Below are 24,984 nucleotides of genomic sequence, written 5' to 3' on the forward strand. Positions count from 1 at the left end.
CTATCTCCAGATCATCTGCAGAGTCCAAATACAAAGCCATGGCGGCAGCTGTATGCGAACTCACCTGACTTCGTGATTTGCTCAATCACTTACGTGTTTTCATCAAGGCACCAGCTACTCTGTATTGTGATAACTTAGCTGTCATGCACAATGCCGCAAACCCTGTTTTTCAAGAGCACATGAAGCACATTGAACTCAACTACCACCTAGTCTGAGAGAAAATCTCAGCTGGGCAAGTGCTTCCTGTTCATGTCTTGTCTTCTGCTCAGCTAGCTGATTTACTCACAAGACCTCTCCTTTCTCCCATGTTCAATAGGCTTTTATCCAAGATGAGAGTCATAAATATTTACTCTCTATCTTACTAGAGGATGTTGAGATTATAGGAAGAAAACAGTTGCAGGAAGAAGGATCCACTAAATGAACATGCCATGCACAAATTGGGGAATATAAATCCGTTATAATGAGCTATAAATACAATTGTATTATTGTTTGATTGTTTTTACTCATTCCTTTGTATCTCTAAATAGCAGTAGGTACTCGTACGTGAGTATGTAAGAATTGGACAATAATAATTTCTTTCTAATAACTACATTTTTTTCACAGAAGTTTACAACATAGTTATATTTATTTTAGATAATGAATTAAAGTCCACCTATCATGATCTAATCTTATTTCATCTTGATATCTAAATATCACCATATTGAGGGAAAATCTGGCAACAGAGAGAGAGGGGGATGGGCTTCCTAAAAATACATCTTTAACAATGATGAAAGTTAATCAATCTAGACAGTTGGCACGACCTTGATCTTGGATGGAAATTCTATTACTGGAGATGTATTTTTCTTTTATAGAACATTTTTTCAATTATAACGACAATATGTTCTTTACACTTCTTCAGATGAGGATGCATTACTAAATGTACTGGATACCAAATGCAGACATGCCATTGTTCCCCAGCACCCCCTCCCTGATGGCCTATGTCTTGTTGATGATGTAGGATTTGATTTGTGTCACAATACTGTTCATTCCGAAAAGATTGAATTTCTTTGTCAATAACCACACAAATGATCTACACTTAGTCAATAGCATAAACATAGACATGTAAGAGCCTACATATTTATTGATCACTTTCCTCTAGAAAATCCTACATATTTATTTTTTTTTATATAAAATTATTTTTCTTATTCTTGTTCTGTTAGAAATTGTGTACGATGGATGAATCGGTTAGTTATTAATGCTTGCTAAATATGTTCTAATTATAACAAGATAGGTGTAATTAGTTAGTGATTGGTGATTTGTATTTAAGCTTTCTAATATTGTAATCCGTTCGCCTGAATGGCAAAAAAAAAAAAAAAAACAGAGTCGAATTAGTTATTCCTTACAAGTAATCAATTACTAATTGGTGATTTGTACAAAAGTGCATTCTAACATTAAGGGCAGGTTTGGGGCACGAGATAAAATATAAAATTTTCATCTCATCTCATCTCATCTCATCTCATCATTACATATTTTTTAAATCTTCATACAAAATATAATAAACAATTCAACTTTTTCAAATTCCAATACACATTTTTCAAATTCCACAATAATAATAATATTAAAACATAATATTTTAAACTTCAAAACAAAACACAAAATTCTCATCTCACCCTCCAAACCTATCCTAAATTTGTAAACACCCCACAATTAAAGGGTCTTTTCCAAAATTAACATGAATTAATGTTCTTTTAAAAGAAAAAATTGATCCTGAATTAATTTTTAGAGAAATGATTTAGCCTTAAAGACATCACGTAAAAATAAATTTATAAATTGTTGTAACTTGACGTGGTACGTTATGTTATAAATATATTTCTATTAAAAAATAGATCTAACGTAATATAGAAATTTATGTTAGTTTAAGAATTTATTTTTGTATGATCTATTTGAAATTACCAATAGTAAATGTAAATATATGGTATTTACATTTTCATCGAGCTTTGGCACTGACCTAACATTTAAGTGTTTAATCTTTTGTATGATATGCAACAACAACAAAAATGCATTAGTTTGTAAAGTTTATCAGGAGAACAATATTTATTTGATTTCATGTCCTTTACAGTATTATATAGATCAAAAAATAAAAATAATGGATGATTGACGTCGAGAAGAGGACCAGCACATGAATGTGTAAAAAGGAAGTTGGTGGCCAAAGCATACGCTTTCTGTAAAGAAGTTGTCACGCACTATATCTACCTTTAATTTCTCCTCATTATTATTTTATTTACCACTAAGTTATTAAAAAAGACGAAGACAAATTGAACTATTTTAGTCAAATTTATTAGGTCATGATTTAGGATCTGACCTAAATCAATCTGGTTTTAAACATTAAAACAATCTGGTTCATCAGCATATCTTTTTTTTTTTTTTTAAAGTACTTTGAAAAGAGGATATATATTCCCATGGAAATTATAACATAAAAGTGAAGTTTTTTAAAAAATAAAATACAAATCAATTCATAAAATAAAATTTTAAATGATTTTATATTTTTTAATATGTGCAAGGCTCCTTAATACTAATTTAATATTTAATATATTGAATTATTTATATTTTAAATAAATTTGTTAAGATCTTATTAAATTGAAGCATAAAATTTATATTGATACTTCATTTTAAATTGTTGTATTAAATATAAATTATATTTAAAAATTTAAATTTTAAAAATATTTTATATAATATTTTATATTTTATTATATTCTAATTACTAATTACGTACCTCCTACCAGCTTTTCTTCATTCACTAACCAAAATACTTGGTTTTTTCATGATGAACTTCGCATCACACCCCTAGCACTAAAATCTACGAGATTTAGAGTGGGAGAAGTGTTGAGAAGTATTGAGAATATTTATAAATAGTAATAAAAAAATAATAAAAAAATATTAAATAATAATAAAAAATAGATAAAAAATAAAAAATAATAAAAAGATAAATAAAAAATAATAATAAAATAATAAAAAATAATAAAAATATTTAAAATATTCTCACTTGCCCTTCATCTTTCACTCGGGATACTGTAATAATTTCTGTTCGAAAGTATACAACTCAATATTGAAGTACTTGTGGTAAGAGTTTTTGACTATTGCATGGCGATTGCAATTAATCACGCATGTATCTTTTTTTTTTTTTCGCGCTCGAGGCTCATGGCTCAAGGCTCATAATAGCCTCGAGCCACGTAAATCATGATTTGTCTTATTTAATTTTAGTATTTATAATTAAACAAATGAATGATCATTTCAAACGCACCACAACCAATGAACCAAGGCAATAGCGGAAATAAAAATACATCAATAGTAGTGTTGGGGGAGGGGAGCTGTCAAGAGAGAGACGATCATGGATGCTAGCCTCGAGCCACGTAAATCATGATTTGTCTTAATTAATTTTAATATTTATCATTAAACAAAACATGAATGATCATTTCAAGCGCACCACAACCAAGGCGATAGCTAGCGGAAATAAAAATACATCAACACTAGTGAAAGCTAATCACAAGACTATATTATCGGAGATGTATTGTCGGATCGATATTCCGTTGCAAGGACAGTTCGGAGACATCATTAAACTAAGAAAAGTTTAGATTCAAAGATAATTTAAAATGGGTTGAGATGAATTATGAATAATAATGAAATGAATTATGAATAGTAATAAAATTTGTAAGTTAAAATTACTGAATAATAATGAATAGTAATGAGATGAATTGAAATGAGTTGAGATAAAATGTAAATACAAACGATTTCTAAATAGAATAACGTTAGTTTTAGTTTTTGTTCAATTTAAAAAACAAAATAGTTTATGTACATGACATATTACGCGCGCGGTAGCATCGAAAAGCAATAAGAAAGTAATTAAATTTTGATCGTCATTTTATATCAATATACATGTCATACAAGTTGATATAGTCCATTTTTTTTTTTTTTAAAGCAGAAAAAGACTTTCTGTATCACTTCAATCTTGACTACAAGTTTTCTATGAGGCGGTAATGATTATGGTTTCAATTTCTTAATATTTTTTCAAAGTTACAGAACAAATAATAATAATTTTATCTGCTTTAATCAGAAAAAAATAACAAATTAGATCCCATTAGACATGGAAACAAGATCCTATCTTAAGACATTGTCAAAAGGTATGGAGGAACTAAGGGGCCACTCTAAAAGACACTATAATTGAGACACAAGGCACGTATAAAGGGATAATAGATCCAAGCTCGAATTCAACTCCAACTAAGAAACAAAATGAGAATACAAAGTCAACAAAAGTGGTTAGAGAAAAAGTCATGTGCAGAAAGTTGATATAAATAGACCAATGACCAATCAAGCAAGAACATAGAAGAAAAGGGCACGGGACCACCTCATAATATAGTCCATTTCATGAGTGATTATATATTCATTTAATTAAAAATTTAAAAAAGTTGTAATGATGAATTAAGATAGATTTGAGATCCAAAAAGAAGAATAATATTTCTTTTAAATTTAAAATGCCTTTTACACCATTAAATCTAAAGCTTCGTTTGGAATCAAAATTCCTTTCAATTTATCTCAACTCATCATTATAACTTTTTCAAATCTCAACATAAAATATAATAAACAATTCAACTTTTTCAAATCCTAAAATAATAATAATAATAAATAATATTCTAATAATATTTTATTATCTCAACTTAACTCAACTCACTTCAACATCCAAACACACTCTAATGTGAATGGTGCTTAATTTGTTTTTGGATAGATCTCTGGCCGTAAATCTCGAGTTAGACGAATACTGATGCGGGAGGGATGCTTATGGCTCTAAGCAATTAACTGGAACATGAAGTGAGTGATCAAGTGATGAGATTATTTGGCTCGCAATTAGGAAATTCAGATTTGGGCTTAAAAAAAGAGTAATGCTAGAGAGAAGTTATTATAGCAGTGCATACTTTGCACTTACTACGTGGCTGCTTCTAGTTGATTGTTCCCAACATTCATTTGGAGAGATGTGTGGTCTACATGATGTCACATCATGTGTACAAAATAGATGTACTAAATAGTAATTTCTATCTATATTTATTCTCAAAAAAAAGTTTCAATTATAGTTTACGAAACTTTGCAGATGTGTACATAAATTTAAGAGGGAGGATCGATCATGTGTAATTTATATTAGGAAGTACTTGCCAAAGTATTTTCTAACATCTTTCTTCCACAAATTCGTATTCATTCTGTAATGCTGACCATTGACTTGGATTAATTTCCTATATATGCAGGGAAGTTTCAATTGATTCGATTGAAAGTAATTGAGGAAGTTGCTCGTCATTTTCTTTCACCGATCGAATTATTCGTCTTTGAAGGAAAAAAAAAAAAAAAAGGAGACAAATTGAAGTACCGTTTATAGTCAAATTTATTAGGTCATGATTTAGGATGTGACCTAGTTTAGCTACAGCCTAAAAAAAAATCAGGATATTCCTTTGGAAATTATAATTTACATCATAATTAATTAAATGTGTGTGGCCGCGTTCTTTGACCAACGCATATGCAAAGGAAAATGCTAAATGAAATATTGAGTAAACAATCACAAAATGTTTGGTCCGTTGATTTTACTTTCCTTTTACAAATTTATATTTTATAGTATTGAGTAAAAAATTATTAAAACGTATGAAAGTTATTCTATTCCTTTCCCTCCTATACTCTCAAATGAATTAGTAGATACTAGATATGATCATGATCTTCTAAAAACATCGTAAATACAAAGGTAATAAAATTAAATTAGAATGTCACTCCAAGAAATAAGGTTTTTTGCGGTGATTTTTTGTCTGTTAGAAATAAAATCGTTGCAAAAAATCTTTATTGCAGCGATTTTTTACATTGTCGCTGTTTTTTTACATCAAGTTGGAAAATGATCTTTTGCGGCAATTGTTTTTACTTTTTACGATAGATAAATTCGCCATAAATATTAAATTAGTCTTTTGAAGCGACTTGTGACTTTTTGCGACGAAAAATTCGCCAGAAAAAGTATCTATTTTTTTGTGACGAATTTTTAATCACTGCGATTGTGAAAGTGGTCATTTACAGCGATTTTTTATGTTTAAAAATCGTCAAAATAGATTATTTCCAACGATTTTAAAATCGCCGCAAAAAATAATTAGAAATCATACTTATTTGCTAATAACTTTTTTTTATTTGGGGTGAATATTTCGGTATTTGCGGCGATATTAAGACGTCGAAAAAAGTTAGTTAAATTAAAATGCCCGCTCGTTCTCCATTCATTTCCCTCCAACCCTTCCCCCCTCCCTCCCCTGGTCTTCCTTCTCAAGCACAACCCACACGCCGGTAATTCTGTGGGGCTACCCACTTGTAATATTGTCATTGGCTGCATTCTAAACTTAGTAATTAACATATAAAATTAAATTACATTATGTGTATGATATGATAAGAGAGCCAGTCCAGTTTGAATTCAGATATGGTTTAAAATAGTTTATAAATAGTAATAAAATTTATGAGTTAAAATTTATAAATAATTTATCCTCCTACTACGTTCAGACTGTTAATGGTATTCAAACGATACTCCCTTTTATCAACAGCATCCACTGTAAATCTTTTCACCCACTTTCACTTGGCTTTGAGCGACAGATTCTAAACATCCAGAAAAATATATATATTTTAGTCAAAAAGATATATAATTTTTTATAATTTATAAATTAATATGATATAAAATAAATTTAAATTGATACCGATCGACTTTCTTAGAAAATGAATGACTGACCCCGAGAAGAGGCCCACCACCAAGTATTCAATTGGTAAGACTTGTCTTACCGCTTGATTCTCTTGGAAGTTGCCAAGAAAGAGCTTCATTATGTGCTATAAACGAGACTCGATGCCCAAATATTTGGTCGCGATATATATAAATATATAAATATATAAGTTATCGAGCGAAGTTTCACGGCAGAATAGGCTTTTTCTTCTTTAGAAAACGGATCCATAATATCTGGACGTTATTGATATCATCATTTAATTTCAGCACTATGGTTTTGTGTCTGAACAATCATTACTGATGATCTATTTCGGCATTTTCCAATAATATATCATGATATTTTTTTTTTGAACTGTTAAATTTATAAAAGAAATCACATAACTAATAAATTAAAATGACTTGATTTGATATACTTAAATTTTTTAAAATGAAATAAAATAAAACAAAAAAGAAAAAACCATATTAATTAATTTTTATACTTTACTATTACGATATCTCTACCTAAACTAAACATGTTAATTTTAGTTTGTGTTCAATTAAAAAATTAAAATAAAATAAATTTATTTTAATTTATGTAAATGATGGTATATATTTTAAAATAAAATTTTTATTTTAAAATGTCCTAATTTACACCATTAAATAGTTAAAAATGAGCACGAGAACTAGAAAGTGACCCAGCACCACGAGTAAAAAAGACGTTGCTGAAGTCAATAGTATGATGGCTTCACGCTTTTTTTCTTCATCAATTTCCAGACGTGGGATCAGCATTTGTGCTAAAACAGAGTAAAGTCGATTGCTGTGGGACCAACAAGTAATTTCTCCTTTCTTTAGGCCACTTCATCTCTATAATTATTTATTTGCCATAACTAGCATTGCTCTATAATTCGACCTCTTTGTAAATGGTGATCGCACATACGTATTGAGATCAGCAGGACTTCTAATTCTATGGCCTTTCAATCAGGAGCTTCTTCCTCTTCTTCACCCTCTTCATCTCCTCCCATCCGTTCATGTAATCATAATGTATTCTTGAGTTTTAGAGGTGAAGATGTTCGCAGTAACTTTATTTCTCATCTATACAAAGCTTTGGTTCAAAGGGGAATCAATACTTACATTGACAACAATCTTGAAAGAGGAGAGGAGATTTCATCGGCACTTTTCAAAGCTATTGAAAAATCAATGATTTCTATTATTGTACTCTCTAAAAACTATGCAGAATCTAAATGGTGCTTAGACGAGCTATTAAAGATTCTTGATTGCAAGGAAGCAAAAAAACAAATTATTCTACCAATTTTTTTCCAAGTAGATCCATCAGAAGTACGGCATCAAAATGGGATTTTTGGAAAATCCTTTGATAAACTTGGTGATAAGCTCAAGGATAACGCAAAGTTGTTGAAATGGAAGGAAGCATTGGAAAAAGTAGCCCATATCTCTGGTTTCTCATCAGCAAAATTCGAGTAAGCTTTGCCAATATGTACTTTCTCATGTGTATATATATGCATGCTATATTTGAGATATTTATGAGGAAAATTGAGATAAATATTCCAAGATTGACATTGGGGAGAACTGGTGAAGATAAAATACCATACAAAAGGAAAACAATTTGATATTTATGATTATTTTTGGCATTGAATAGTTATATGCAAAACATAATCAAATTTTAGAAGTCTTTTGTGATTCTGAGATTAAGGCTGTGTTTGGATGTTGAATTGAGCTCAATTGAGTTAAGTTCTGTATGAATAATAGTGAGTTGAGTAGTGGAGGGAGTTATGTAGGGCCAATCTAAACTGATTTTAAAGTGTGTTTGGATGTTAAAATGAATTTAGTACTTTTTATGAGAAATTGAAAAAAGGTTATGGGTCCCACTTATAAAGATATTTTAAGTTACAAAAGATTGTGAGTCCTATATGTAAGAAGGTTTTGAGTTAGGATGAATTTAATAATTTGAGAATTGAGTATTTAGATGTTAGATTCAGTTTAAAATTAGACTAAACTTAGCTGAGTTTAGAAACCAAACGCAGCTTAAATATCTACTACTGCTATCAAGAAGTTCCTCCTACATGCAACGCTGTATCAACTTCTTTAAACTTATACAAGGAGCTCCATCATCATGCATAATGTATCTACAATTAGTTATACTTTACATTTAAAATAACTTCTTCCAACGCACCTGTAGAACTCCTCTCGTCTGCTTCCTCCTCCAATTTCTCTTCTTTACCCTCTCAATAATTTATGTGTATGATATGGTTTGAGAGATAGAGAGAGAACCAGACCAAAGGACCCCAATCGACACATATTGTTGTCAATCAAGCTGTTTTTTTTTTTTCTATATATATATATATATATTAAATTAGTTAATATATAAGTAAAGCCGTTTTGTACTCTTACTGCCGACTGTTCTTTTATCAAAGCATCGACTGCAAATCTTTTCACCCACTTTCACTTGGCTTTGAGTTCTCCACCGACAGATTCTAACATTAAAAAAAATATTTATATTTTAATGTAAAATATATAAAAAATAAATTTATAAATTAATATAATATAACATAATTATTCAATCTTATTTGTAGTATAAATTATATCAATTTATTAATTTAATTATATCAACATCAACTTTTGTTTCCATATTTTCTTAATTTGAAAAACAAAGAAATTTGAGATATATTACAAAATTATAACTTTACGCACCAAAATGCAGAAGCCCTCAGTTCATAAAAATTTGTGTTCATATTGATTATGTTTTTCTACGTAATAACATTTTTCAAACTCAAACTGCGGTCTTTTTTATTTTACATCATAAATTAAAAAACCAAACCATAAGTTAAATTGGTCAAGCGGCACATTCTTCATATATGTATATATATAGTCAAATGAAATTGAAAGGAAGTAAAAGTTTATCAGTACTTTAGAATGCAAATCAATACTTTTTTTTTTAAAGTTTATACTATAAATTAAAAATGGTGGTAGTTTTGTGATGGAAAAGATTATTTTCCTATATTTTATTAACACATAGATTAATGACAACATACAATGGCTTTGCTTCTCCACCATTTTAAAGTTCCATTTCTTATTCCTTTTTTAAGTATTGAGTTTGATAAGAGATTGGAATTCCAACGGCCACGGCCTAAATCATGTCCCCATGTCTTTAAAGAAGAGGACGCCAAATTCATGATTTTTCTTTTAATCTTTTTGCATTGGTAGGAACGAATCTGAATGTATCGAGAAGATTGTTCAAGAAGTCTCAAGCAAACTACCAAATCGTACATGCTTGCATGTTGCGAATTATCCGATTGGGTTGGAGTCTCGTGTAGAAGATATTAATATGCTTTTACGTATTGAGTTTATTAATGAGACACGCATGATAGGGATTTTCGGTACTGGAGGAATTGGTAAGACAACTACTGCAAAAGAAGTGTATAACTGCATTGCTGATCAGTTTGAAGGGAGTTGTTTTCTTGCCAATGTTAGAGAAAATTCAAAACCAGATAAGGGCGGTCTTGTGAAGTTGCAAAAGAAAATTCTTTCTGATATCCTCAGAGATCCAACGGTTGAGGTCGATGATGTTGATCGAGGAATCAATCTGATACAGGAGAAACTTTGCTGTAAAAAGGTTCTTTTGGTTCTTGACGATATTGATTGTTTGGACCAGTTACAAAAACTAAGTGAAAGATCCGATTGGTTTGGATTGGGAAGTCGAATCATCATAATAACAAGAGATAAACATCTACTAGTGCAGCATGATGTTGGTAATTGGATATATCCTATGAATAAATTGGATCCTAAAGACGCTCTTAAGCTCTTTTCTTGGCATGCCTTCAAGCGTGACCAACCAGATAATGGTTTTTTGGAACTCACAAAACTTGCACTGCAATATGCTGGTGGCCTTCTGCTCGCTTTGTCTGTGGTAGGCTCAAATCTGCGCGGAAGAGATGTGCCTTATTGGAGAAGCCAATTGCAAAAGTACCAAAGAATTCAACATAAAAAGATCTATGATATACTCAAAATAAGTTTCGATGGATTAGATGATTTTGAGAAAAATATTTTCCTCGACATTGCATGTTTCTTCAAAGGAGACGAGAGAGAATATGTCACTAAAATACTGGACAGTTGTGGTTTCTTTGCCTATGCCGGTATAAAAAATCTCAATGATAAATGTCTCATAACTATTGATGAACATGACTGACTGTGGATGCATGACTTACTAGAAGATATGGGTAAAGAAATTGTTCGACAGGAATCACCCAAAGAACTTGGCAAGCGGAGTAGATTATGGTTTTATAAAGATGTTTTTGAAGTACTTGAAAAAAATAAGGTAAGATCATTTGCCCTGGAAATATAATTCTACTTCTGAGTTCTTTTTTTGTTTTTTCAATTGAAGCTATTATTAAATTAAAAGAAATGGATCTAGAAATACATATAAATTATTATATAGACACATACGTACCATCTACATGAAATATTTTCTCAATGTTGTAAATAAAATAATTTTAAAGAAGAAGTACAAATAAAATCATCAAAGCCAATCACTTTTTCCACAGTTTTCTATAAAGGCAAAATGCTATGATTATTTGACCCTGTTTTAGTATTTTAAACTGATTAATCCGTATTAAAAGAAAGAAGTATACATGACTTTGACATTTGAAATCTAAAATAGAAACACCATATGAAGAAAGATGAGGCTTATGTTTGTTATTTTCTTCTTAATAAATGAAATAGTGATGCACACACGTATTGTAAAATATATATATATATATATATATATATAATCTTAGCTTGTTAAACTTATATATAGTTCATAAACACTTGCGCAATTAGTGTTAACTTATAGGGATTTTATCTTTGATTTTTGATAGAACACTTGTGCATTCTCACATTAGGGAACAGAGCAAATTGAAGGCATATTGATAGATCTAAATCAGCTTTGGGAGGACGAAGACATTTTGGAGGACGGCGACATGATAAATTTGCCTTGGGATGACGACAACATGATATGTTTGGGTTCTGAGGTGTTCGCAAAAATGGAAAGACTCAGAATATTAATAGTTAAAATAGACAGTGAAATTTATCTCTCTATCAAGTCAGGATTGAATTATCTCTCTAATGAGTTAAGAGTTCTTGATTGGCCTGAGTGCTCTTTGGAGCTTTTGCCATCTTCTTTTCATGGAGAGAAACTCGTTGATTTCAATATCAGAAATGGCAATATTAGAGATTTAGGCACGGGATTGCAATCTAAGGTAAGTATTTTTAATTTCAATATCATGTCGATTTGTCTTACTTTTAAGGTATGCTGCAACTTTCATTTAATTGTTAATATATTTCCTTTATTATCTTCTTTTTAAACAGAACTTAACAAGTATAGATCTCAGTTGGTGTCTAAACTTGACAAATATATCGGATCTTTCAAGTTGCTCAAATCTAGAAGTTGATTGTTGAAGGATGTGAAAGTTTAGTTGAGGTTCATGATTCTGTTGGATTTTTGGATAAGCTTGTTAAATTGGATTTTAAATTTTGTGACAACCTAAAGAAGTTGCCAAGAAGCTTCAAGTTGAGATGTCTAAAATTACTTGAACTTAGATATTGTACAAGCCTTGAATACTTTCCTGAAATTGAGTGTAAAATGGAACATTTGAAGTGTGTCGAGATATCAAGCACTGTCATACAAGAGCTACCTTCATCCATTACAAACCTTATTGGGCTCTACAAGTTATATTTGGAAAGGTGCAAAAGCCTTGTGCGTCTTCCAATAAATATTTTTCAGTTGGAACGTCTAAAGGATGTTAAGATCACAGATTGTCCAAATTTTGTAAATTTTGTAAAGGAGGTGAGGCATAATCGACAATCCATGCCATGTACACAGGAAAATGAAATTTCATCAAGTATGGAATTGCTCTCATTGCCGTCTCCAGAATCAAATAATTTATGTAGGACTTTAAATCTATCTGGTAGTGGCATTGTTAGCCTTCCTCCATGCATCGAAGGATTTGTTGGATTGTCTGAACTTGATTTGAGAGACTGTAAGCAACTTGAAGAAATTCCACACCTTCCACCAAATATAGAAAAGGTAGATGCCAGAGGATGTTCCAGCCTAAAGAATTTCTTACCAGAATCAAATAATTTATCTCGGACATATAATTTCTCATTCAGTTTGAGGACTTTAAATCTATCTGGTAATTGTATTGTTAGCCTTCCTCCATGCATCGAAGAATTTGTTGGATTGTCTAAACTTGATTTGATAGATTGCAAGCAACTTGAAGAAATTCTATGCCTTCCACCAAATATAGAAGAGGTAGATGCCAGAGGATGTTCCAGCCTCAAGAATTTCTTACCAGAATCAAATAATTTATCTCGAATAGATAATTTCTCATCCAGTTTGTGGACCTTAAATCTATGTGGTAGTGGTATTGTTAGCCTTCCTCCATGCATCAAAGGATTTGTTGGATTGTCTAAACTTGATTTGACAGACTGCAAGCAACTTGAAGAAATTCTACACCTTCCACCAAATATAGAAGAGGTAGATGCCGAAGGATGTTCCAACCTAAAGAATTTTTTACCAGAATCAAATAATTTATCTCGGATATATAATTTCTCATCATGTTTGAGAACTTTAAATTTATGTGGTAGTGGTATTGTTTGCCTTCCTCCATGTATCGAAGGATTTGTTGGATTGGCGAGACTTTATTTGGAAGACTGCAAGCAACTTGAAGAAGTTCTACACCTTCCACCAAATATAGAAGAGGTAGATGCTGGAGGATGTTCCAGCTTAAAGAATTTTTTACCAGAATCAAATAATTTATCTCAGATATATAATTTCTCATCCAGTTTAAGGACTTTAAATCTATGTGGTAGTGGTATTGTTAGCCTTCCTCCTTGCATCGAAGGATTTGTTGGATTGTCTGAACTTTATTTGAGCTACTGCAATCAACTTGAAGAAATTCTACACCTTCCACCAAATATAGAAGAGGTACTTGCCAGAGGATGTTCTAGCCTAAAGAATTTCTTACCAGAATCAAATAATTTATTTCGGACATATAATTTCTCATCCAGTTTGAGGACTTTAAATTTATCTGGTAGTGGTATTATTAGCCTTTCTCCATGTATCGAAGGATTTGTTGGATTGTCTGAACTTGATTTGAGCTACTGCAGTCAACTTGAAGAAATTCTATACCTTCCACCAAATATAAAAGAGGTAGATGTTAGAGGATGCGTGTTATTAGAACGCTTTCGTCATGTATCGACAGAATGTTCATTTGGTACACCCGACTTAAAACGGCTAACAAGGATTAACTTATCGGAATGCAATAAAGTGGAAGTGGATGTAGGGAATAATGCGCCAGATCCATTATTGGTTCAAGTATACATGTCTAATCTATTTGACCTCTTAACTTCTTTCTATTTCTTATTTATTTTCTAACATATACTAATTGGTTTAATAGGAACACTTTCGGGAGAAAGATTCATGTAGGATTTTATATCCAGGAAGTAGGATTCCAGAGTGGTTCAAGTATTTCAAGGAGACTACTTCATATAGTAATTCTATTGGAATAGAAATTGATCATAATGCGTTCATGTGTTTTGGGCATCAAATCGTGGCATTAGTTTTGTGTTTTGTTGTAGGACGTCACCCGCTGGGATTTGAAAATATTACTATCTCAATAAACGGCCAGTCGATGGTGTCGAACCCACATCGTGATTTTTTGTGCCCTTCAATGGACCCACATCGTGTATGTCTAAAATACATAGCTGGAAATTCTATTGATGAGATGCTGCTAAGAAGTTACAGGGAGGGGAACAATATGAAGTTTACATTTGGAAGTAGTTCAAAGAAAGCAATCATCAAAAGTGTCGGAGTCCATCTAATATACGGGAATGACAATTTCATTAATCCTATTCAACTTTCAAAGTGAGCATGACTTGGAACCCATAACAGAAGCAGCAATCTTGATCAACCATGAGAATTATGGAATTCAATGATGCTAATGATGATTTAATTATTGAAGATTTAAATTTAGAACTTCGACTTGGGTAAGTGATAATAGCCGAATTTGTGCAGAATTTTACTAAATTAAATAAAGCATTATCACATTTATGTAGTCATGTTAATTCTTATATTTTTATTAGTTTTGAAATATTTATTTTTCTTATGTAAATTTAAATTTATCTTAATGAAGGAATTGAAGTTCAAAAAGGAATCGAAGTTGCTGAAGGAATCGAAGTTGTGGGAAAGAACTGTAACTGTAACGGTAACAGACTTGCAGCGCCTATATTTACATTCAGAGAAATTTTTATTTTTCTTTAGTTTCATTTTAAATATTACTTTGATGTTTATTTACATTCATATTTTAGAATTTATTTTCATGAACAAGCCTAGCTAAATTTTCAACTAAGGTTGAGAATGAAACCTCCTTGAAGATTAGTAATATTATTTATGAGATTGATTTTTAACAATTATCGATGCTTTCAACGATTTATTATTATTGCTTCATATCAATTGAGAGGGATAAAATTTTTTACATGAGTTCAATCATGTTTTTATCATGATTTAGAATAATCTTAATCAGTCTAATTCATAATTTGTTAAAAATAAAAACTATTGAAATAGAAATTGATCATAATGCATCCATGTGTTTTGGGCATCAGATCGTGGCATTAGTTTTTGTGTTTTGTTGCGAGACCTCTTCCGGTGGAAAGAATAATTAGAATAAACGGCCAACGAATTAGAATTGATCATGGCCTTCATTGGACCCACATTGTATCTAAAATAATATGAGGTTTACATTTGAAAGTGATTCGGAGAAAGCAATCTTCAAAAGTGTTGGAGTCCATCTAATATACGGGAATGACAATTTCATTGATCCTATTCAACTTTCAAAGAGATACCCGCGAGATGATGGTGAGCATGACTTGGAACCCACAACAGAAGAGGTGGGGATCTTCAACCAGCTTTAGCATTATGGAAATTCAAGGATGCTAATGATGATTTAATTAATGAAGATTTGGATTTAGAACTTACACTTGGGTATGTGATAATGGCCGAATTGGACAGAAGTTTACTAACTTAAATAATGCATTATCACAATTATGTAGTCATGTTAATTCTTATATTTTTATTTGTCCTGAAATATTTATTTTTCTTACTTAAGTTTGAACTTTATATTAATGAAGCAATTGAAGTTCAGAAAGGAATCAAAGTTGCAGAAGGAATCAAAGTTGGGAAAGAACTGTAACCATAACAGACTTTAACAGTAACAGACTCGTAGCTTTTACGTTCTAATAGCAGTGTAATTTTTATTTTTCTTTAGTTTCATTTTAAATATTGTTTTGATATTTATTCATGTTCATTTTCTAGAATTTATTTTCATGAATATGCCTAGCTAAATTTTCAACTAAGGTTAAGAATGAAACCTCATTAAAGATTAGTAATATTATTTATGAGATTGATTTTTTCTCCAATTATTGATGCGTTCAACAATTTATTGTTATTGCTTCATATCAATTGAAAGGGATAAAATTCTTGATATAAATTCAAGCATATTTTTCTCATGATCTAGAATATTATTAATCAGTTGAGAGTCTGATTCATAATTTTGTTAAAAATTACCACTCTTGGTTTTCTCCTCGGGTTTGATAAAAGTCCTCTTAGGTTAGAGCCCTTAATCACTTCTAAAGTGATATTTGGTTGAGCTATTATGGTGTTGATGATCTAGAACAGTAAAGGGATGAAAATAATAAATGTTTGAAGAAGGCTGATTGGTATTCCTATGTACTTCCAACGATGAAGATAGGCTGATTTTCCTTTAAAGAAACATGATTATGTCATATTACTTGACGTCATGAGGCATGAGTGCTCGGTGCATGTTATAAAGTATTGCATGCATATTTATCAATCAAAACTAGATATGAAAAAAGTTTGTTGAATAAATCCTTTCACTATTATCATGTTTAGAACTTCAATTGCATTATCTCATGGTGACTAGTGAAAAAGCATCCATTGATATCCCATGTATCTTATTTTCATGGGAAATTAGTAGTCTTTTAAAGGAATTTTTTAATTTAAGTGACACAGAATGAACCTATCTCCAATTGTTTTACAATGGCTAAAACCTTGCATTCACAGGATGCTTGTGGATTGAATTTGCAGCAAAGTAATTTCCTCAACCACTTTACTGGAATTTCAGTACATATATATACACCAGGAATATTGAAACAGGTTCAAAGGCCTCAAAGAATATGTTTTTAGACCAAGACCAGATATGTAAACCAAATAGGATATGTATTGGACATGATTTCTTTTCCCTTTTTCACCTTTTCAGCTTTCTATGAGACTATCATGACCTCTTCCCATACTGGAAAGGATGCTGGATGAATTGTTATACTAGGCATTATAAGGTCACCATTAAAAGGCTGAAATTAATGACCAAATTTGTGGAGGGAAGAAAGGTAATGTGCGTGGAGCTGGTTTTCTTAACATTTGTGTTGTTTTTTTTCTTTTTCCGCATACTGTAATTGTCGATCTTCTTGGGCTATATCTGTCAAAATACAGGGAAATTGCTGAAAGTTTCTAGTTTGAGAAATGACACAAATCAAAGGTCCTAAAGCTCTAGATTGGATTATTATCATACTTTCGTACCCGTTTCATTCCAAAAGATTGAATTTATTGTCAAGAACCACATGCATGATCTAGATTGTTAAATGGGTTCTACCCCTTAAGATCTGTCAGGTAGGAAATCCTACATATTTATTTATTTTTATTTTTATTATGAATTTATTTTTCTAATTCTTGTGTTGTTAGAATATGTGTACAATGGATGAATCGGTTAGTTATTAGTGCTTGCTAGATATGTTCTAATTATAACAAGACGTGTAATTTGTTAGTAACAAGGCCTTTTTTAAAAAAAAAAGAAATAAAGTCATGATGAGTTTCCTAGAGAACAGTTAAAAGGCCTTCCAAATTAGTGTATAAATTTTCTTCATGAAGTCCCATATTTTCCAAAAAAAAAAAAAACATAGAAATTTTAACTAAGACCTATATTTGAGAGCTGTGAAAGTTGTTGGTCATGGTTTTTCATTTGCTATTGCTACAGCTTATCTGATTGCGTCAAAGCTCTTACATGCTTTCTGTACCATAGCTGAAAAGTTGTTTTTTGGTTTTTAGCTTTGTCAAAAAAAAAAAAATAAATAAATAAAGGGAGGGAGAGGAATCAATTTGATGAAAGAAAGACTTTGCCGCAAAAAGATTCTTTTAGTTCTTGATGATGTCGATCATCATAACAACAAGGGATAAACATCTACTAGCCATGCATGATACATATTTGGCGTATAACATGAAGGAATTGGATCACAATGAAGCTGTTCAACTCTTTAGTCAGAATGCCTTCAAAAGTAACAAACCGAATGACAATTTTGTGGAACTCACAAAAGATGCACTAAGCTATGATGAGGGTCTTCCACTTGCTTTAATAGTGGTGGGCTCAGATCTATAAAGCAGAGATACATCTTATTGGAAAAGTGTATTGAAAAAATACAAAAGAATTCCGGAGGAAAATATTTAAGAAAAATTAAGAATAAGTTACGATGGATTAGAGTCAAATGAGAGAAATATTTTCCTTGATATTGCATGTTTTTTCAGAGGAAAGGATGCAAGATATGTCACTAAAATACTGGATAATTATGGCTTCTTTCCAAATGCTGGTATCAAAAAGCTTATCGACAAATGCCTCATAGGTATTGATAAGTATGACAGATTGACCATGCATGACTTGTTGATGATGTATACATATGTGTGTTATGATAAGACAAAATACATAATTTTTTGCAATTGTTGAACTATGTAGAACTTCATTATAAATATGCATGTTTTAAAGTATTGCATGCATATTTATCAATACATATATATACACCAGGAATATTGAAACAAAGGCATCAAAGAATATGTTTTTAGACCAAGACCATATCTGTAAAGGGAGACTTAAGTGCCTTGAAAACAATGTTTTATAGACCTAATGACCATAAGGAGGGTAAGTTGAATAAGGTTATAACTGTACATAAAAGGAATTATAATTTTCTAGGATTCTTTCTGAGTTAACCAGATAGGATATCTATTGGACATGACTTCTTACCCCTTTTTCGCCTTTTCAGCTTTCTATGAGACTATCATGACCTCTTCCCTTATTGGAAAGGATGCTGGATGAATTGTTATAATAGGCATTATAATGACCAAATTTATGTGTGGAGGGAAGAAAGGTAATGTGCGTGGAGCTGGTTTTCATAACATTTGTGTTGTTTTTTTCTTTTTTTGCATACTTTAATTGTCGATCTTCTTGGGCTATATTTGTCAAAATATAGGGTAATTACTGAAAGTTTCTGGTTTGAGAAATGATACAAATCAAAGGTCCAAAAGCTCTGGATTGGATTGTTATCATACATTTGTACCCGTTTCATTCCAAAAGATTGAATTTATTGTCAAGAACCACAAACATGATCTAGATTGTTAAATGGGTTCTGCCCCTGAAGATCATTCAGGTAGGTGTGAAAGATGTGATTGGTTTGGTTTAGGAAGTCGAATCATCATAACAACAAGGGATAAACATCTACTAGCTATGCATGATATATATTTGACATATAACATGATATGTCACTAAAATACTGGATAGTTGTGGCTTCTTTCCAAATGCTGGTATTGAAAAGCTTATTGACAAATGCCTCATAAGTATTGATAAGTATGACAGATTGACCATGCATGACTTGTTGCAAGATATGGGTAGAAACTTGTTCGACAAGAGTCACCAAGAGAGCCTGGCAGACGTAGTAGGTTATGGTTTCATGAAGACGTTCGTTATGTACTTGAAGAAAATACGGTAAGATTCACTATAAAATGTGCTTTAATTTTTAATTTGTCTTTTTTTTTTTAATGAACCTGTTAGGGGTTTTGTTTTAGAAGAAAATGGAATTAGAAATGCAAAGGGACACAGAAACATTAGCCATATTAAACTGTCGATCTGAAGTAGTGTAAATAAAGATAGATGAATGAAGTTTAAGTTTCTTCGTTATAAATTTTTACAAAGTGAAATAGCGATGTATACATATGTGTGTGCTCTGATAAGACAAAATACATAATTTTTTGCAATTGTTGAAATATGTAGAACTTCATTCTTTGCTTTTGCTAGCACACTTGGGCATTCTTTACTCTTGCTAGGGAACAAAATTGCTTTTCTACTTTGAAAGAATTAGATCTATCAAAAGAGTTAATGGATTAAAAAAACTTAGGTTGGAGGATTGCAGGCAACTTCAAGAAATTCTAGAGCTTCCACCTAATATAGAAGAGGTGTATGCTATTGGAAAGGTTTCCCAAAGTATCAAGGAAGTTTCAATTCAATACTTGCAACTTAAGGGCACTTCGATGGATTGAATTGTTCAGATGCTATAAAATGTTTGTGAATATACGGATTCATGTGGCAAATCCTTTATTCGATGAGGTATCTCTTTCGCCCTCCCCCCCCCCCTTTGTGTCTCTGATGTTTCTTTCTTTTCTTTTTTCCTTTCCTTTTATGTGACATGTTTGAAACATATTTTTTTAACAGGGACATCTTAATGACTATTTTGGCAGCATTATATTTATGGGAAGTATGATTCCTGACTGGTTAATCCGTTGTAAGGAGGCTTCAAATACTCGATCATGTGAAATAGATATTGATGGGAGAAATATTGGGGTGAGATTATAGGAATTGCTGTGTATGCTGGTGTTGGACCTATTTTCGTTCATCTTCTTAATGTTGACATCACCTGTAACGGCGTAAGAAAGCTTTGTAAAGAAAGGATACTTCACTCATGGGATTTAGATCATGAATGGTTGGAGTACTCTGTTCTAGAACCTTTCCAGCTAAAAGGGAAAAGTCTAAATGTTAACCTTTTCATCCCTTTTGAGCATGTTATTTCAGCATGTTTTTTGTGTCTGTTATGGAGCTATTATGGAGCCTTGATTCACTTCTAAAGTGATATTTGGTCGAGCTATTATGGAGTTGATGATCTAGAACAGTAAAAGGGATGAAAAAATAAATGTTTGAAGAAGGCTGATTGGTATGCCTAATATACTTCCAAGATTGAAGACATATTGATTTTCCCTTAAAGAAGCATGATTATGTCATATTACTGGACGTCATGAGGCATGAGTGCTCAGGGCATGTTTTGAAGTATTGCATGCATATTTATCAAACAAAACCAGATATGAAAAAAGTTTGTGGAAAAAATTCTTTCACTATTAGCATGTTAAGAACTTCAATTGCATTATCTCATGGTGACTTGTGAATAAGCAACCATTGACATTCCATGTATCTTAGAAAACAATTTTTATGGGAAATTAGTACTCTTTTAAAGGTATTTTTTGGTTTAAGTGAACATAGAATGAACCTATCTCGATTTTTTTTTGCAATAGCTCAAACCTTGCATTCATAGGATGCTTGTGGAATTTGCAGTGAAGTAATCTCCTCGACCCCTTTACTGGAATTTCAATACATATATATACACCAAGAATATTGAAACAGGTTCAAAGGCCTCAAAGAATATGCTTTCAGACAAAGACCAGATCCGTAAAGGGAGATTTAAGTGCCTTGAAAACTATGTTTTACAGACCTAATGACCATAAGAAGGGTAAGTTGAATAAGGTTAGCATTGTACAGCATAACATAAAAGGAATTACAATTTTCTAGGATTCTTTTCGAGTTAACCAGATAGGATATGTATTGGACCTGATTTCTTATCCCTTTTTCACCTTTTCAGCTTTCTATGAGACTATGATGACCACTTCCCATATTGGAAAGGATGCCGGATGAATTGTTATACTAGGCATTAGAATGTCACCATTAAAAGGCTGAAAGCTTTGGATAATGTCATTTTATAAGCTTTCCAAACTCCAAACTGAATTGCTCGGGACTTAAGAGAATTAAACAGATTGTATAGGTTTGGCAAGTGTGTTTTCATCTTACTCACACACAAGGGAATTGCTTTGCCACCATTTAATGACAAAGGAATTGGATACTCAATAAGTTTGTTCCATTTTTTGCCTTTGGACTTGATTGCTACACCAAATTTAGATGTTGCTAGCACCGCTGTATTTTTCTAGGGTCATAAGGAGGGAAGAAAGGTTATCTGTGTGGAGCTTTTTTTCTTAACATGTGTGGCAAACGCATGAATTGAGATGAACTTAATTTCTGACCAAAAATAATCAGTTTGCTGGTAGTATTCCTACATCATTGATAACTTTGCCAAAGCTTTTGGAGTTAAGGCTTGAGGATAACCATTTTTATGGTCAGATACCAGATTTTCAACAGGAGTCATTGAATTATTTTAATGTATCGGGCAATGGATTGGAGGGTCCAATTCCAAATAGCCTTAGTGGGATGGATTCAAGCTCCTTCTCTGGTGAGTCAACTTTTTATGAGATCATCTGTGTATATATATCTATATATATAATCTATCATGTGCATGTGCATGTATATGTACTTACACAAACGTGTTTCTTCAGTTGTATTTATTCTTCACAGAGTTATCAGAAAATGGCTGCTTCTAACAAACTCAAAGGTACAAAGTAATAGTTACAAATCTGCAGTCTTATGTTTTGAACTAAAATACTGATTAAGCCTATAAGTGATCTATTGGATTCTAAATTGTTATGGTAATTAAAATAGAGAGTACTGTTTCCTATAAGATTAATTGTTAGATCTATATAATCTATATACTCAAAACTTTTCAGTTGAATATAATGTCTGAACATATATATATGATCATCTCAGGGCTTCATTGGCATCTAGCACTTTCCACTCGAATATTGGACATTGATTAGCCAACTTAGGCCTCCAAAGAACTGAAAACCCACATGAAACAATGCCTAAAGCCCACATATGCATATATATACAAAGGTAAAAATGTGTGAAAACATTCAGGCAGTGATGTTTTGTCCTATCAATGGCAGGAAATTTAGAGCTGTGGAAAGCCTATGGGTAATTGTGACGAAGGCTCAATTCCAAGTATCCTAGTGATTGTTATACTTGCAACGATGGCAACAGTCGGCATAGGTATAGTGGTCTTCATCAACCACAAGAGGCAACCATCTTTATTGACAAAGGCTCCAGTACAGCCATCAAACTTGCAAAAGAAATCAGGCATAAAGGAATCAAACGAATCCGGGAAAGACTCAACAAACTGCAGTGGAAATACCAAGAAGGTTGAGGGTGTGAAGCTGACCTTTGTCAGGGAAGATAGGGAGACGTTTGATATGCAGGAATTGCTTAAAGCCTCAGCTGAGATATTGGGCAGTGGATCCTTTGCGTCTTCTTACAGGGCTGCCTTGCACAATAGACAGGTGATGGTTGTGAAGCGGTTCAAACAAATGAATAATTTGGGGAAAGAGGAGTTTCAAGAGCATATGAGCAAGCTAGGGAGGTTGAGACACCTCTGGTGGCTTACTACTATAGGAAGGAAGAGAAGCTCTTGGCATTTGACTATGTGCAGAAGGCCAGCTTGGCCGTTCATCTACATGGTACTGATCTCCTCTCTAAAATATGTTTGCTCACATGTGCATGTATATTAGTTCATGAATTGGTAGGCCCTCTGTATATGTTTCTTTATAAACATAGCATTTTTGTCATGTATGTATAAATACAGACATACATATATATAATTTCTGCCTCTGTTGTGTAATCACTTTCAATGTGTTCCCTGACATCATTTTCAATGCAAAGAAGCACTATCACATTGTCCAATTATACCAATAGTCCTTCTAATCATAAGCCAGTTTGGAGGAAAACTCTGTCATTCTTCAATTTACTGTTTATAATTATAAAGCAATACTCAATCTGGTTGAACAAAGTCTGCAATTTCTTCTTTCTTGTTCTTGCATTTAGTCTATTTCCCTTTCCTCTCTATTTTCCTTATATCTCTCTCTCCTATTTCTAAATGTTTTATTTCGACCCTTTGATCAAATTAGCCCCAAGTGTATAGCTCGGCTCCTTCACTTGAGAACCATTAGTTCAGCGCCAAGACAACCTACACAGCCCTTTGTTCATGCCACTTGCTTTTCCATTCCTCCTCTGTTTTGTTCAAACCACAAGTCGGCAACTTACTCTTTTAATTCTGTCCAAAACTGTAGCATAGCAGCAAACTCTTTCTTCAATGCGTTTCCTCCTCTAAATTTATGCAATTGATTCCTTCCTACTAGTTTCTGTTTGGTTGACTCTCTAGCTTGTTTATCTCCATTTGATCACTTCTAAATCCTTGCTTGTGTAATTAGGAATGCATTAGAAAGAGGGAAGGTTTGAAAACAAGAAAATACACAAGCTCTTGGCTGTCCTTCCAGTGCAGAAAAAATTCAGCAACCTCAACCCTTGATTCCTATTAAGTTTCAGCACCTTAATTGGCTTTTATTTCATCTCTTCAACTCAGCCTCAATATGTGACATTAGGACTACCAAACGACCTTAAAATCTCAGACCAAAACCAGCTCTTAAGTAGCTGAAGCTCAGGGGAACAGCAACACACACAACAACAGCAGAAAGTTGTAAGAGACAGCAGCAGTAACAGTTTCTCATTTTGTTTTTCCTCTCCTTCTCATATGTAATCTCTTCTTACTCCAAGGACCCTCATCTATACAATATATTCTAGTCCAGTGGATGAAACATTTACCTCTTAGTTCCTCTTAGCTCAAGCCTCCTCACCTCTAAATTCATTTGGTTGAGTAGTAGAAAGTATGGTGGAGGAAATGATAATTTGGAGCAAGAAAACATCTATGTTAGTTGCTTTACATGTGAGAAACTAACCCCTCTATTCCAGTTTCTGTTTTGGTATCTTGCGTAGCAAATCTTCTCATATTTCTCTGTTTTCTTCAATGTTTACCTTTATCCTAGTTAGTCCTTTATATTTGGTTGTCAAACCACTAGAATATGTGAAGTGAAAGTGAGTCTCAACCTTGCACATAATCATTTTTGTTCAACTCCTTAGGTCGACTATTCCATGTGTAAACCTTAGCTAAGGTACTGACTTTGGTATTTACCTTATATGCCATCTTTTATTGGTCTCCACTCCTAAATAACCTTACTCCCTGGCCCTAATCGTCTCTAAATATAGAAAACCATGTTCAGCTAGTCCTATTATGTGCCTTCCTCTTTATTTCCTCCAAGCTGCCAAGTGCACTACCATATACACCAGCCACTTTTATCTAGGTAACTCTCTCATCTAAGTTGTGGT

At 32.3% G+C, this 24,984-nt stretch overlaps 2 protein-coding genes and 1 long non-coding RNA gene across 4 annotated transcripts; all 3 read left to right on the forward strand.

The window, feature by feature from the left end:
• The first annotated feature begins 7,699 nt into the window (after positions 1 to 7,699).
• Positions 7,700 to 14,655, forward strand: LOC108992413 (disease resistance protein RML1A). The gene is made up of 5 exons (XM_035683752.1): positions 7,700 to 8,208; positions 9,953 to 10,655; positions 11,629 to 11,985; positions 12,384 to 14,102; positions 14,185 to 14,655. Exons 1-5 carry the CDS (start codon positions 7,700 to 7,702, stop codon positions 14,653 to 14,655), a joined length of 3,759 nt encoding a protein of 1,252 aa, XP_035539645.1.
• Positions 14,656 to 18,892: 4,237 nt separating this feature from the next.
• On the forward strand, positions 18,893 to 21,051 carry LOC118343994. Of its 2 annotated transcripts, none has more exons than XR_004797811.1 (3): positions 18,893 to 19,605; positions 20,015 to 20,223; positions 20,329 to 21,051. It is a non-coding gene; the product is annotated as an uncharacterized LOC118343994 (long non-coding RNA). The 2 variants fall into 2 exon arrangements; XR_004797812.1 differs by having other exon boundaries at positions 20,030 to 20,223.
• A 328-nt stretch (positions 21,052 to 21,379) lies between these two features.
• On the forward strand, positions 21,380 to 22,760 carry LOC108992412 (pollen receptor-like kinase 4). Its single transcript, XM_035683753.1, has 4 exons — positions 21,380 to 21,394; positions 21,973 to 22,165; positions 22,269 to 22,324; positions 22,716 to 22,760. Exons 1-4 carry the CDS (start codon positions 21,380 to 21,382, stop codon positions 22,722 to 22,724), a joined length of 273 nt encoding a protein of 90 aa, XP_035539646.1. The 3' UTR covers positions 22,725 to 22,760.
• Positions 22,761 to 24,984: the final 2,224 nt, after the last annotated feature.

Source organism: Juglans regia, chromosome 12, assembly GCF_001411555.2.
Source record: "Juglans regia cultivar Chandler chromosome 12, Walnut 2.0, whole genome shotgun sequence".
Classification (NCBI taxonomy): domain Eukaryota; kingdom Viridiplantae; phylum Streptophyta; class Magnoliopsida; order Fagales; family Juglandaceae; genus Juglans; species Juglans regia.